The sequence below is a fragment of the Arvicanthis niloticus genome, chromosome X, assembly GCF_011762505.2.
Source record: "Arvicanthis niloticus isolate mArvNil1 chromosome X, mArvNil1.pat.X, whole genome shotgun sequence".
NCBI classification, from domain to species: Eukaryota; Metazoa; Chordata; class Mammalia; order Rodentia; family Muridae; genus Arvicanthis; species Arvicanthis niloticus.
The window spans coordinates 22,921,912-22,938,052 of record NC_047679.1 but is presented as its reverse complement, the minus strand read 5'-3'; the positions used below and the strand labels follow the sequence as shown (position 1 = coordinate 22,938,052).

The 16,141-nt window shown below is 40.8% G+C and overlaps 1 protein-coding gene and 1 long non-coding RNA gene across 5 annotated transcripts in view; one reads left to right on the top strand and one right to left on the bottom strand.

The window, feature by feature from the left end:
* Positions 1-231: 231 nt before the first annotated feature.
* On the bottom strand, positions 232-8,760 carry LOC143435579 (uncharacterized). The gene is made up of 3 exons (XR_013106025.1): positions 8,591-8,760; positions 8,165-8,307; positions 232-5,427 (listed from the first exon to the last, which is right to left on the bottom strand). It is a non-coding gene; the product is annotated as an uncharacterized LOC143435579 (long non-coding RNA).
* The window catches only part of Gemin8 (gem nuclear organelle associated protein 8), a 49,838-nt gene continuing 40,123 nt past the window's right edge, over positions 6,427-16,141 (top strand). For 3 of the 4 annotated variants that reach the window (XM_076918870.1, XM_076918871.1, XM_034484797.2), the window contains exons 1-3: positions 6,427-6,509; positions 14,612-14,650; positions 14,906-15,362. In XM_076918870.1, coding sequence (XP_076774985.1) covers positions 14,648-14,650; positions 14,906-15,362 — 460 coding nt within the window. In that variant the 5' untranslated portion in view covers positions 6,427-6,509; positions 14,612-14,647. The remainder of the gene's footprint in view (positions 6,510-14,611; positions 14,651-14,905; positions 15,363-16,141) is intronic. The other variant, XM_076918869.1, reaches the window with a different exon arrangement.

Below are 16,141 nucleotides of genomic sequence, written 5' to 3'. Positions count from 1 at the left end.
TCAAAATGACATGAGCATACAATTTTTATGTGCACAAGAGAAGAAATAGATAGCATTGCACTTATATAAACACTGTATCCTAAGTGAAAAAATACAATTACAATTTCTTAAATAAAACTATTTTAAAATGGCAAAGAAATAATAAAATGCAAATTTTCACTTAAAGTTACTATATGAAATTCTCAAAGAACTGATAAAATATTAGCTCAAAATAAATGAATAAACATAAAATAGTGGCACATGTCTTTAATACACCAGCATTTGAGATACAGGCAGATAACTGAATTAGAAGCCAGCCTATTCTACATAGTGAGTTCCAGGACAGCCAGCACTACATAGTGAGACCAAGCCCCCCCCAAAAAAAAATTAATGAAAATACAATTTTGCTTTTGATCATAGAATTTACATTTGTAAATATCCAAATAACCACAAGTACTGTCCCGTTTTACTATTTCATATCACCACAACTTACTCCCACATAGTATAGTAGATTTTAATTATGTACAATCACATAATATGTGGTCCAGTTCTCAGGAATCTTATCATTGAGTGCCAAATGGTAAGAGGTAGATTAGCAATCATAGAGTGCCCCATGCTGCAAACACTAACCTGTCTTTCTCAAAAGGCTCTGATAACAGAGGACCACTACTTTCAACATCACACCTGTGATAGCTATTCTCAGTTGTCAAGTTGACTGTATCTAGAACAAACTACAATCCAGAATTGGAGGGCACACCTGTGATCTGAATCTTGAGGCTGGAAGACAGAGGCTTTTGATCTGAGTCTTGAAGTAGGATGACACATGCTTTTGATCCAGATCTTGAAGCACATCTTTAATCTGGCTCATACCTTCTGCTGGAAGCCTATAAAGACCGTGGAAGAAGTGAGGGTTTATTCTTCACCTTCCTTTGCCAACATATCCATTCCTTCTCTGGCATTAAAGCCAACTTCTTCAGGTTATGCAGAAGACCAGCTGAGAAATCCAGCCTCATAAGACTGAGAAACTTGGATTCTTGGAGTTTTTATTCATAGCTAGCTATTGTTGGGTTAGTTGGATTGCAGCCTGTAAGTCATTCCAATAAATTCCCTTTATATAGAGAGGGGGGTAGATTCATTGCATAAGTTCCGTGACTCTAGAGAACTCCTTTCCAGAGGCTTTGATCCAATGACTGGTCCATTCTAAGAAAACAGGCCCTGTCACCTCAGTTCTGCTCTCTACAGCTCAGAGGAGCTGTTCAGGCTCCTAAGATAGACACAGGATCCACTAAGCCTACTGTTAGCCTACCATCCAATCTCAACCCTTCTAGCTACATTAGTGGATTTTAACTGGGCGAGGTCTGATACCCAGGCACTAGGGTATTTGGCAGTGTTGAAATGGGGGTTGCTGCTGGCATCTAAAGGATAGAGACCAAAGGCACCGCTATAGTGTGCTGACAGCCTTGACCACACAGTACTACCCCACCCAATATGTCAGCATGTCACCATTGAGAATCTCTGCTCTACCCACTCCTGCTTTCCCCTCTACCTCCATAAGTATCAAAGGTCATTCTTTACTAGCCACTCTGTGCCCTTAACTTCATTCTAACAGCTTTCTAGAGAACACTTCTACAATAACATCTCCGACAAAACTCCATTTGGTTTTATACATGTGTAAGGTGGGGGAAGGGGGAGGGGAGACAGAGAGGTTATTACATTCATGAGTAGATTTTCTGGTATTAAATGTGGGAAAACTGACACCAGCTATAAAGAGTGCTGTGATCGGTTGTTTCTTTTTTTTTTTTTATGTTTTTATCTTATTTATGAGACTGATCTTCTGCCTACCATGCTAAGGAGACAGATTTTATCTTATTTATAACTCTGTGTGTGTGTGAGAGCGGGGGGGGGGGGGGGGGACAGGAATGTCCCAGGAAGCAATTGTTGTGGAGGCCCAGGGATAACCTAAGATAATCAGGTTTGCACACTAAGTGTTTTTTACCCACAGAGCCATCTCGTTAGCCTTGGTTTTGGTTTTCTGACACAAGTTCTCACTATGACAGCCAGGCTGGCCTCTCAATCCTCATATCTAACCTTCTGAGTACTAGATCATGGACATGTACTACCACACCTGGAGCAAGTGATTCTTAGTATTTTCCTTTCTGCTTAAACTGCCTGGGTTTTCCATGGTCTTTATTTTTAATGTTGTAGTTTCTGTCTCTTCCTGCTCCTTCCTTTCTTCCTCCCTTCACACCACTCTCTCTTTATCTGTTGCGTTAAGCACATGTTACTTTTGTAATATGGGATGAATGTTCTAATTGCCAAAAGAAGGCATTGTCAATTTGTGTAAAGCACTACAGAGAAGATGATAACTAACATAGAAGGAAACGTCTGCTGTGCTGTCAGCTCTGAATGAAGCAGCAGTGAGAGGAGAGAAGAGAATGAAGAAATAAAGACACCCCCTCATTTTACAGAAGGAAAACCAAAAAGAAGGGACTGAAAGATCCACCAATGCATTGGAAAGATAAGAGAACCCCAACATGTTTGATGATCAGAGGAAAGGGAACAAAAGAAAAAGGTGAGGTAATACCCAGCTCTGAAGGAAGAATTTGGGACTTTTGGTAGGTTGTTTGGCACCTCTTAACTTGATCCTGGAAAGGGATTGGTTCCCAACAACTTTCTTCATGATACATGGGTCCTAGAGTAGGAAGTCCAAAGAGCCCGTGAGATTAGTTCTGGATCCCGATGGTTCACCAGATCATCCACACCAGTACATCCCATGGAGTCGGGGGTGGACATAGCCTGGAGTTTTTCAGTTCTACTTCCTCTGTAGCATAGCCTTAGCCTGTAGCTCTCCTTCGATTGCTAGGATAAGCAGGGCTGAGATCTGCAAACAGTGAAAAGGAAGGCATATTCTGCTAAAACAGGACAGTTATAAGTGGAACTTCATTGTTTTGGTGGGCTGACTCCCTACCTTCCCCATACAAGCTATTTCCAGGATACTGACAGCCAATGGTTCCACCTTCCTAATGTTGTGACCTTTCAGACAGTTCTTCAGGTTGTGGTGACCCCTACCCCCAAAATTATTTTTGTTGCTACTTCATAACTGTAATTTTGCTAGTGTTATAAATTTTAATGTAAATAATTTTGGAGATAAAAGTTTGCTGAGGGGGGGTCGAGACCTAAAGGTTGAAAACCCCTGCTCTAAGATTCCTGAACTATACAGGCTGTGAAAATGGGAAATTTACATGAGAGTTTAAAGGAGTGGTTCACAACTAGAAGTAATTCTGAGGCACAGGGGACATCTGACAAGATTTCTGTTTTCTACAAGTGAGAGGTGCCAGGAACACTAGGGATGTTTCTAAATACCCTACAATACCCTAGGTCAGCCCTCAAAATGAAAAAGTACAGTCCCAAATGCTAGATGAGGAATGGTCAAATTACAAAATGCCACCAGGGGGCGCGACAACACAAGTAATAATCTAGCCTCCCCTAGAGTTTCCAGGTCCTCTCACCACTTCATCCTGGGGAGTTAAAATTCTGTTTCTTAAACAGAATTCGCACCTTTGTTTCCACAGTTACTTTCCCTTTATTCTGAATAAATGTATCAAACACCATCCATACATTTATGTCACTTTCTCTGGACAGCGTTAATTTCCACACTAAGGATTGGAAGATAATCATGGGTTGGCTTCTCACCTTTTAGGGTGCTATTAACCACCACCTACGTTGTTATGCAACTAAATTAAGATAAATAACCACTAAAACTCAGCCAAGAAGAGAGCCACCTCAATCAGAGATGGGGTATGGGAGAATCTTCTAGCTTCTTGACTTCATCTTCAGCTAACTTTCCACTGGGCCTCTTGGCTACATGAAAGACAGAAAATTTCAAAAGTGCTTTATCTTTATGATGGATGAGTTGTGATATCCAAACTACTATTAAGCGGTGCTTTGGACAAGTCCTAAGACAATAATTCTCAAGCAAGGGTGGCTTTGCTCCCAGGGAACGTTTAGCAATATGCCTGGACTTTTCCTTTGGTCTCACATTTTTTGAGGGATGCTACTGGCACATAGTAGGTAGAGGACACTTAGCAGGGCAGCCCTCAGAACACAGAATAATTTAGCCTCAAATATGACTAATGCTTTGAAACTCTATCTGGGAGGAAGAGGCACAAAAAGAGGTTTCCCTTTTATCCTCCCACTGAACGGGGGGTGAGGGGGTGGGGGGCGGAGTGTGCCATGATAAGTCAACTTGGACTAAGCTGTGGGAGTCAGGAAGGCAAGATGGGTAAAGCTAAAAGATAGGTAGAGGGTAAGTTTCTCGTTCCATGGAGCTGCCATATTACTCTGGGCTCCTCACAGTCACAACTGAAAGAAACCACCACTCTAAATGACTCATCTGGATCTCCATAACAGGGGCCAAAGCAATAGTAATATTCTAGCTAGCAATATAGTATACACACACATACTCTGTGTTTGTAGACACTCAGTATTTCTGGAACTGCACTCTTGGAAATACATTACTGTAAGCCCACCGTGTTCTGCCTTTCCTACAAATGCCTCACCTCTTTCTCATGTCACACTCTTTTCTTTTCTTCTATCTTCTCTCCAGCTCCAAATGACTTGTCTGCTTCACAGAAGATAGTCACAGTCCAATGAACACACATAACCCTTTCTCATTTCTTGCCTAAACCAAACTGCTTGTCTCTCTCTCTCTCTCTCTCTCTCTCTCTCTCTCTCTCTCTCTCTCTCTCTCTCTCTCTCTCTGTGTGTGTGTGTGTGTGTGTGTGTGTGTATTGTTCCTTTTTGCAATATACTCATCACATAAATTTACTACAATATGTCAAGTATGATAATGCATTCTTCCACCTGGGAAATAGGAATTCTAGCCCAGGCTACATGAGACTCTTTCTAAACAAACAAATGAAAAACATAATTGCACTTTATTTTATTATCTATGATCTTTACCCAGCCAATCGTCAATTTTATGAAGTTAAAAAAACTGTCTTGTTTACCACTGTATATTCACTAAATAAAATACTACTCTCCATTAGAATTATTAATTAATGCCACATACATAATTTCATGTTTTCTAGACAGATTAATAAAGCAAAAATACATACATGGAATTAATTTTACTCTTTATTTAAGGTAAATTCTCCTTCTTTAAGGCAAGGATATTTTTACTGAAACAAAGTGTCATGTATCCCAGGTTGACCTCCGATTCACTATGCAGCCACAGACAACCTTGCTTCTATCCCCGGAATTCTAGGATTACAGATGCGACACCATGCCCCGTTTTGAGATGTGCTAATGGTATAATCCAGTGCACCATGCATGCTAGGCAAACATTCTATCCAGGTAGAGGATTCCTTAAAATTTGAGATAGTTAAGGCAGGCTTGTTGATACAAGTGTCTGTAATCCCAACAGTCGACAGGCAGGTGGATGGATCTCTGTGAATTCAAACCAGCCAGGGCAAGATGGTGAGCTTCAAGCCAGCCAAAAGTGAGTCTGTGTCAACAATAACTAGACATTTTATATTATTTTTTTCCAATATTAACTCTTTAAAATATACTGTGGAATTTAGTTAAGCACATCAAAACTCTCACATTTAAGTATCTCAAAGCCACGTGTGCCTAGAGGTTACAAGATACTGCAGATACTTAGCATACAGTAGACATCCAGTATATGTTTGTTAAATATTCTTCTATACTACTTTGATTCACCCATAACGGGAATAACAAAATAATAGTATCCCACTACTGACATTGCCTAATTATCTCAGCCTTTTGTTTGGCATTTAAATTGTTTTCGATTTTCACTTTTTGGAATAACCACGCAATAAGCATCTGGTCCAAATCTGGTTTTCCTAGGAATACACTCCCACCAAATATAGCACATTTTGCCAAATAAGCCCGCTTGGTCTACTAGTAGTTCATATTTGGTTATTAAGGATTCTTCTGCAACTCTAGAAGGGCATGTACTGCTGACGATTATAATGACAAAAATACTAAGGGTACTTATTATTTTCTGGTCTGAAGCAGTGCACAATGTATCATGCTAGGTACAAATTAAGGTTCTTTAAAGCCAGGCTGAGACAGTTAAATACACAGATCTGAGTGAATTTATATTTTCAAAACAATTTCTCACCCTCCATTTTACTTAAGAAAGTGGAAGCCAAAGAAAAACAAGCAAACAAAAACCCCCAAAAGCTGAGGGTCCCGATTCAGTTCTGGGACCCCGGTGCCCAATAGGCACTCAGCTCTCTGCTTGGCCCGCTCAAACAAATGAATTCCCTTCCCGTGCCGCCCTTGGCTCTGTGTAGCCACTGACACAACGCCGCGTCACGTCCGAGGCGGGACTTCCGTCTGTCTAGCCCCGTACCGGAAGCGCTTTCCTTGTTGCCCAGGCAACAACTCCCTCCCTATCCCCTGTGTCACTCCTCCCCCCCCCCCCGCCCCATCCTCCTCCCCACCACGAGAACTAGGTCCGTTGTTGCCCACCGCCTGAGATCTTCAAGCTACGTGCCCGCGAGGTGACTTCGGGGGCTGATGGGTTGCTTTTGGGGAGTAAGGGAGTGACGTGGCGGACCTGGGTCTGATTGCCTCAAAAGCTTGGAATACTGTCTTAGCGCTCACGCTGTGGCAGCACGAGGTGGTTGGAGAGACCCATGAGAGTCCCAAACCCTAACAGATTATTAAAACTAGTTCTAATTTATGCTCTCAACCCCTATGTGCTTCCTAATCCTGGATGCCTGCTGAGAATTTTGTTCCCAGGCCTCCACTTCAGACTATTTCAGTTCAGGTCTTGAGAAGTGAGGCTCAAGAATGAGAAGGGTTGGGTTTTTGTTGTATTTTTTTAAGCTCACAATGTAATTCAAATGTGCTGTGGATCCCAGTGTTTCAGTAGGTCTATCAGGACACATTCTTGCAGAGATGTCTAAGTTACTGTCTCATTACAAAAACAAAACAAATGACAACAAAACCCGAGTTTTCTTTTTTCCCCCCTTGTAACTTTTGAGTTCCGTAGGTCAGAAGTCTTAGTGGATATTATCTTGAGAACATTTGATAGTTGCTGTGCATAGCCAGAGTTCTGAACCATTTCCCCCCCCCTTTTTTTTTTTCTGAAATGATTGTTACAAACTCGTTGCACAGATTAGGCTCTGGACTCAACTCTTGTTGGGGTTTTTATTTGTTTGGGTTTGTTTGTTTGGGGATTTTGTTCTTGTTTTTTTTTTTTTTTTTTCTAAAAGCCAGAACATTACTCAAAATCTTCAAACTAAAAGTTAATAACACAAAGCCTCTATGAATTGTGAGACTGTGATATTTGAAAGTATAGTTTATGCTAGCATAATTTGTCAAGATAACAGTTCCTTTGGGATGGCAGTGTAAAGAGAAACCATGTACATATGCTTTGGATAAATCTAACAACTGCAAGTTCACGGTAAAGTGTATGATCTTTCTGTGGACTGCTGGGCTAGGAAACAAAATTAATAAACCGAAGTTGCAGAGAGACATTTTCATCCTGAAACTGTTTTAGAGCTGGCAGAGGCTTATCTTGTGTTTCTTAAAGTCCAGCATTTAAGGAGAACTTAAGATAGGAAGGATGGCAGGAAATTAAACATGGCTGGAGGATAGATAAGAGTTCCCAAGCATACTATAGAACTCTCAGAATTACTTCTTTATGTTGGGAAATACACCCATAAAGCACTTGGACAAGTGAATGCAGACTAACTTTTAAGGCCAGATAAGTTGGAAATATGTTAGTTAATATATTTAGACATTTGGAACATCTTACTGATTTTTTTAAGTTACTACTCCCTAATAATTTGGGGGACCACTGGTAGGAAAGAGTATTATCAGGATACAACAATCTCAACAACTCCAGTAGCCTCCAAAGGCAGGAGATTATACCTGTTATTTTCTCAGGTGTAAGAAAAATGGGCCCTCTAAAAGGAATAAATTATAGGGTCTATCCCCTCCAAATAAGTGCCCAGAGCAAGGACAGTATGCAGGAAAGAAATTAGCATGGAATTATTAGAAATATGTTTATAGAAAGTAATTTAAAATAGGTCTCTGGAAAGATAAAAGTGGCCTTAACTGCCCAGACTACTGGAGAATTTGAGTGTGTGCTCTACTTGGCCCTTACTCTTTTATGGTCACACTAGGATACTTTGTATGAAATACATGCCTGAAATGAGACAGGTGCCATCTGTTTCTTTTGAACTGGATTATCATTGTCGTTCTCCGTTGTCCTGGTTTTTCAGTTCTCCCATTACCTGTGTTGTCTCTGCTTCAGAGTGTCTCGCTCTTTCTTGGGATCCTAGTTCATTTCTGATTGACACAAGCCACATAAGGATTCAGTGGAATTGCAAAGTAAACCATTCACAAATCTTATCACCCTTGCTGATCAATTAAACAGTGCCTTTCTGTGGGTGGAATGTGATTTGTACGGGGGGGGGGGGGGAGTGGTGGCAAGAATTGTTAACTATACCCTGTCAATCTCCTCTCCACCCCACCCAATGCCTGCCTTGGAACGACACTTACTGCAACACCCAGGCAAACGGAAACTGGAGCCTGGGCTTGAGAAAGTGAAAAGGACTTAAATAATACTTACTTGTCTCCCTCCATCTTCAGCTTCAAAGGTAGCTGTTACTGATGGAAACACAGTCAGCTGCTGTAGGCTTGTAAGCAGGCCCCGTTTCCAGCTGAGCGTGGAGTTTGGGGAGCTGGCAAGGTAGCCCAGTGGGTAAAGGCACTTGTCACCAAACCTGACACATGCACACAATAAACCAATGCTCTTGTTTTAAAAGTGGAGCTTGGGCTCCTCCCATGGTGGAAGTAGGCCATTTGGGCTTAGGCATCTTTAATTTCTAAATGACTAAGTAGGGACCATACAAAGCCATAGGAAAAAATATCCATGATAGTGTCAAGCCTGTTATGCTCAAACAACTACAACAACCAGCTAGGGGACAGCAAGAGTAGGAGGGCAGGAAACAAGACTGTCAGAAATCCTCATTTTATCATTTTCCCCATTGAGCTAACTACTGGTATTTATACAATTGAAAGGCATCTCTGATGGGCTGGCATTGCATGTTCAGGAAGATTTACAGTCACACGTGAACTTCTGTTACTCAGGGCACCTTCATTTACTTCATTTTAGTCCCCAGCATACTCCTTTGAAGCAGGCAGTGTGTTCTGATGGTCTTAATTGCATCCCCAAACGGTCAGTGTGGCTCAAAGCCAAGTCGATGGGAACCTCAACAGAAAAGAAAAAGTTGACCCTCTAGGCTGTAGACACAAAGACTAATATAATAATTGATTTTTAATATCTTCCTTTGCCAGTGTAAAAGCAAATGAACTTTCATGTATTTAATTTTCAAAATTGCACAAAGGAAGATAAAGCAGAAAGGAAATTGGTGTTATAGAATATGCATTATAGTTCTGAAGAGGACTTGTGGTTTTATTTTACTTTCTGGTTGCCATGACATGTCCTACATCCTATAATTATAAGATTATAAATATTCAAGAAAAAAAGAAAGAAATGGTATACAAATATGCAATGAAAAGAATACATATGATACCACTGCCTTTCAACAAAGCATTATAATAGGTGAAATTTTTAGTAATTTAGTGAAAATAAGTCATATTTTATCTGGGGAAAAATGACGAAACTCCCAACTGTTGTTCTTCATGTATAGTTGTGCATTTAAAAATAAGTCTTTCAGAGCAAGCAGCACCACTGCAGAACAAATGTGCTTTCCCTCCCCCCCCCCCTTTTTTTTTGCCTTAGAAAGGCCGTATGGGAAAATATATCATTCAAGACTGGGAGGCTCTGTCTTGTCTGTAGGCCTCAGCGGTGGTTAGTGAATGACCTCAATGCCTTTGTGGGTTTTTTCCTCCCTCCTTTGGTGGTTGAAGACAGACAATGAATGGTCTCTGTATTCCCCAGAGCTCAGCTGGGTGGTGACCATGATGCCATTGTGTTCGCTGTGGAGGGCTGCCCAGTTTGCAGAGCTGCGGATCCGGCCTTCCCTGACATTGCCAATCGCTTTTCTCTCAGTTCCATCAGCCCTTCAGAAGAAAACTTGTTCAGTCCCTGAAGGCTTGTTCCAGACAGGAGAAGGAAACTATTGGGTCGGGGGAGTGAAAGATAAAATGGAACCTGCTGCCCCCATATGCTTGCTTTTCTTGAGATGAAAGTGCTGCTGTAATGCCTGGGAGTATTGCAGTGTTAGCTTTGCTAGGGATGCTAAGTGTTCTTGTTAAATCCTTAACCAGCTTATGAATGTTACCAGACGCATTTTGAGAAGAGGGGTTTTTAGGAGCAGATTCCCGTTGCAAGGAAGACTGTATTCTTTCCAGGTATATCTACTGAAAACTGCCATGCCTGCTTCCTCATGGTCCTGTCTAATAATGTCAAGTTAGCAGTCTGTACCAGAAATCATGGCCCTCCTCATGCTTTAGATTGAGACTATTTTACAGGTCTTTTTCTAATTGCCTTTTTTAAAAAGATTTTTTATGTGTATGAGTGTTTTGCTTGCATGTATGTAAGTGTACTACATTCATATAGTGCCAAAGGAAGACAAAGATGCATCAGGTCCCCTGGAGCTGGAGTCACAGAAGGCTGTGAGCTACTGTATGGGTGCTGGGAACTGACCCTGTCCTCTACAAGAGCAATCAGTGCTCCTAACCCCTGAGCCGTCTCTCCAGCACTTGTTGGGGCTTCTAATTAAGTCTTTATATGTCTAAGAAGAGCGTTAATAAATGTTCCAATTTCCTTACCTATTAATGGAAACTTTTTTCTCTTTTGCTCAAATATTAGGGATCATTTACCAAGATTAGAGTTCGTCATAATTTCTTCCTTTTTTTTTTTTCTGCTAGTCTTACATAGAGCCTGATGATTTGTGATAGATAGGAGAATTACATGATTCCTCTACTGAGTTCCGAATAAAAAAGTGAAGATCATTTAGGATGCTCAGTATACTAAGGATAGGACATACAAGGTATTATCATATTAACTTAAAACAGGAAGGTGGGAATTGGGTTTATATGTTTTAAAGGTATTGTTTTGTCGTTTTTTTAAAAGCAAAACTGAACATTAACATTCTATGAAAAATCAGTGCATGTAGCCCACAACCCTAAAATATTTCCTATCTGGACCTTTGCTGAAAAATTCTAGCATAAAATATGAAAAGTGATAACTAGAAATCCTGAGCTAACAATTACAAAGCTCAGTGCAAATTGCTTTTCCTTTGTGACATGTTTCTCTGGGCTTTGTCTTATTCAAGTTTGAGAGATTTCTTTGTAAATTCACATCTTAACTCTTCAAAATTACTAATTTGAAGATCTGTAGGATCTTAGGGGGGGTCCTAAAATTTAAAAGAATATGACAGATTGGTTTGGGAAGTCAGTAAGAAGAAAATAAAGCTGAGGGTGCAATGAACATTTCTTATATTCTGCCCCACGGATCCTGTACTTGCTGAAGGCTGGCACCGATTTGATTATAAGTACGACAGCAGCCAAAACTAATTGAATTCCTCTTCTACTTGGTATTCAAAGCAAACGAAATTGCTGGTAAAGTTCCTGTAGTCTGTCATTGACATAAATTGCATTTTTCCTTTATGGCCTAGGTCTTCAAAATGTCTGGTAGCTGGGGGTGGGGGGGGGAGTGTCTGTAACTCTGTAGACTGCTTGCTTACCTTGTATAAGGACCTCTGCTCTCTCCTCAGCATGGTTCACTGGAATTTAACTAGTTACCTTATGTTACCTTCTTGATGGTGGGATACACCAGGCTCGAGGTGAACCTCTTGTGGTTGGGAAGTTGAAATCCAACCGCTTAAGTGAAGCAGGATGATTTTCCTGACTTCTGGCTTACAGAAATATTTTGAGTGAGCACTATTACATAGTATCACTGCAGACCTGCTACCTAATTATTTGTTGAACCCAAATCCTAAGCAACCTTTGTGCAAAGTAGAACTCCTTTGAAGCCTTTTAATCACAGCTGTTGCCATTTGAGCTGCTGGGCAAATTTCTCTAATTACCCTTGACCTCTTCAGGGGTTACTGCCTTTCTCAGGTTGCTTTCTCATGGTAGACAGCTTCTGCTGTCTCACAGATTTCCAGAATCTGCTAGCACCTTTAAGGCCAGATTGGATCTTCCCAATTATAAGTCAAAATAGGATTTGGCCTATGATAAATGTTCATTCACAGCTGGGTTTATTAAATTTGAGTTCATCAGACTTGATCCACTTGTGTAATTTGCAAGGCATAGAATAACATCTGTATTCCAAGCATCTTGGTTTGTCTTTTTTTTTTTTTTTGACATGGTCTCAGTATATAGCTCCGGCTAGTCTGGTACCTAGTGCGGTAGCCCATGCTGGCCTCAAACTTTCACTTCTGCTTCAGACTCCAGAGTACTGGGATCACAGGCATGCATGCACTACCACACCCAGCTGGGATGCAAAGCTCTTAATTTCCAGGAGACACATGATGACTCTTGGACTTTTCTCATTTAATTCCGACACTGTTTGTTAATCTAGAAAACAAATTTGATTAAGACACACATGGAGTTCACTTTAATATCATTGTGGGCTGCAGTCACCGAAAGCTCTTCAGGTTTCAGTGATAGAAATAAAACCTAGCTTTAGTGAATTAACTACTTATGGGCTTCGCCTTATACTTTAGCACTTAAGCATGCACTGATTTCTACCATAATTGCATTTGCATTTTATTCTGTTGGATGGTAACACACCCAATTACTGACTATTTTCTATTTCCTCCATAGCCTATAAAGAACATTAGCTGTTAGCTGAGTTTCAAAGAAATGGGCCCTATTTTAAACCTTTAAACTACAGTTGAAAAGTGGATAGATTCAAGTTACACATTCACTGCATTTGATAACTTTCTCCTCCTGGTTTCCATCCAGTGTGTGTGTGTGTGTGTGTGTGTGTGTGTGTGTGTGTGTATACAAGCCCTAAATTTAGCAGGTATGGACTGTGTTTAAGAGAAGTTTGCAGAGTGTCATGTCAACCCTCTTAGCAATGCCCTATCTGAAAGCTTGTTACGTTTCATTATGAATGGTTTTCTTTAAGACAAATCTGGTAGCAATAGATAGAGTCAGTGTGACATCTTATTTTTTTAAATATGCTCATGAAAACATTTCTTTGAAGTCATAAAATATGTCAGTTTTATTTTCAATGGTTTGAGGTTTCTTGGATCTATCCTCTTGCTAAGTAAGACAAATAGGGCTTCTTCCTTAAGTATCACATTTTTGTGCTTTTGTTTCATTCGATCTTAAATTTGTATGCATTTTAAGATACTATTTTTGTTAGTTGTTTGTTTTGAGACTAGAGCTCTGTAGCGCAGAACGACCTTGACCTTGAAGCATGGCAATCCTCCTGCCTCAGCCTCCCAAGCAGGAATTATAAGCATGTACCACCACACCTGGTATAGCTTGTTAAAAGTACATTCTGCTGTTGCCTAACATTTTAGAAACGCCTTGTTAAGGAGAAGGAATTAACTTTTCATTTATTATTAGTGTGTGCACAGGCCAAGGTCAGAGGACAACTTTTGGGACTCTTATCCTTCTTCCACTGTGGGTTCCAGGTCATCAGTCTGGTATGATGACCTGCTGAGCGTCTTCTCAGCCCTAACATTTATTTTAACTGGGTTGTAAAAGATGTGTAGGTAACACTCCTCCATGCCTCTGGAGCCTCCTGTAAGGAAGGAAGGTGATTATGGAAAGAGTATTGTATGAAACCAAAGCTGAGTATGGAGAACCATCTTGTTTGAGGAACCTTCTACAAGCCCCAAACTTAAGGCTTCTAGTTCATTGGAAAGATACAGTCCTTTCAAGCTTCAAGACACCCCAAGATTGGGCTAGCAGGATGGCCCAGTAGGTAGAGGTGCCTGCCACCAAACCTGACAACCTGAGTCAATTCCAGAGCCCACAGAGAAAGAACTGACTCATTCACATGTGACTTCCATACTCACGTCCCATGGCACACACAGCACACCCACATACATCATAATAAAGAAATGTTCAAAAAGAAAAAGAGAAGCCAAGGTTATTTTAAATAGACATTAGCCTATGCTTACAACTAGTAAAGTAGGCTGACAGTGGTGGCGCGTGCCTTTAAAGCCAGCACTTGGGAGGCAGAGGCAGGTTGATCACTGAATTGAAGGCCGGCCTGGTATACATAGAGAATTCAAGACAGCCAGACAGAGTTGTTACACAGAAACCAGAAACTGTCTCAAAAAAAAAAAAAAAAAAAGGACGAAAGGAACTAGTAAACTAATATTGTAAACTTGGAGCCCTTGATCTATGTTATTTTGTATACAGATACTACTAAATTATGTGGTTATAGTTATTTTCATAGACTTTTCTTTCAGTAAAGTAGTAGTGGAATACAAAACCAGGCAGGGTTCTTTGACTCAATCATAACTAAGGGAGATTGTTCTTCTCCTGACTATAAGATCACAACCCAGGTAACAGATTCTTGTTGCGTGAAGACCAGGCATGATGCTGAGACAAGGAGCAGCCTCTTAAGGGCTATTTTGAAGACCATGGAATGACTGTGACTGTCCTATAGCAATGGTGACGAAATGTTCTTACTGTGTCTGTGTTTGTCTTTTAGTTCCCATTTGGACTTTTGCAATCAGAGATTACAGCAATGGTAAGATGACCTATTTCTCTTAGTGTATACTGTCATTCCAAAAGCCATTGAAATCTGAAACACTTCTGGCCCTAGCATTTGAGATAAGGGACACTCAGCCTGTCTGTCAGACAACTAAAAGTAAAAACACTATCTTATATGCTATTAGACATATGTCTCAGATATTGAGGAATGGACTCAGCCATTTAGTTAAAAATTTGAAGATTCTCTAGAGATCAAACCATTTGATGTCTGTCTTATATGTTCATTCTGTAGGCCTCAAAATGGAGGGCTACTTCATCTTGGTATTGTCACCCAGTATATGCAAGATACTGGCAGCATTATCATCATGCAATGCTTTGGATGCAAAGCCACCAGAATGTCTACAGAAAGTTGAGGGATTCCTATTTCACTTCTCCATGGTTCTTCCCTCATGAAGTTCTTCCCTGGAACTCTCTTGCTTATGAGGCTTGGCATCCTTGGAACTCTCAAGGCCAGCACATGGCACGGCAGGAGTCTCCCTACACTGTTTCCCATCTCAAAAGCCCTGGGCAGCCTCTGCATAACAGCAATAGAACCCAGACATCCACAAGAGAAAATGAAGCACTGTATGAAGAGGAAGAGCTGGAGTCAGATTCAGATGATGAAGTGGAGTGCGACCTGAGCAATATGGAAATCACTGAGGAGCTCCGCCAGTACTTTGCACAGACTGAGAAGCACAGAGAAGAGAGACGTAAGTTCAGGCCTGTTACCTGGTGTTCACTTCACTGCCCCGATATTTACATCTCTTTTCTTTTCTAACATACCAAGTTATTTTATAGCTTTTCATTTTGGTGCAGTTAATAATCTAAATCTGGTCCTAAGCCTAGAAAAACTATGGTGATGTTGTACCTCAGTTATATTTGGTCCTCAGAGTTGGTTTATATAGAACTGTTCATTCGAGTTCCTAATAATACATCCACCATTTTGTGAACATCAGACATTCAACCAGATGGAATGTGTATGTGCGCATGCGTGTGTACCCTCTCTAATCCACATAGCAGACCCTCAAGGCATGAAACTCATTTTACAGATGAGAAAAGTGAAGCTTAAGGAGGTTAATTATACAATTACCCACTCGCTATTAGGATTCAACTCGTGCAGACTGTGCTCTATGATGCAGCTTTCTCTGTGCCATGCTTCTCCCTGACATGACAAGGTTTCCCAAATGCTATACTCTGAGCACGTCCCTGGGACACAGCTCAGAGCTGGTCCTATAGAGCTCCCTGCAGTATACAGTCAGTGTGAACTTATGTTTATTAATTTATCAGTGGGAGAGTGTACAGGTCAGAGCAAATACTTGCCAGAGTTGGTTTTCTCCTTTCACCATACGGATCATGGGGATTGAACTCTGGTCATCAGGCTTGATGGCAAATGCCCTTACCCACCAAGCCAACTCATTAGCCCCATGGGGGACATTTCTTTCCTTGGTCCCCAAAAATAAACGTTAGCTTTTCTCAGAATTCATACAAA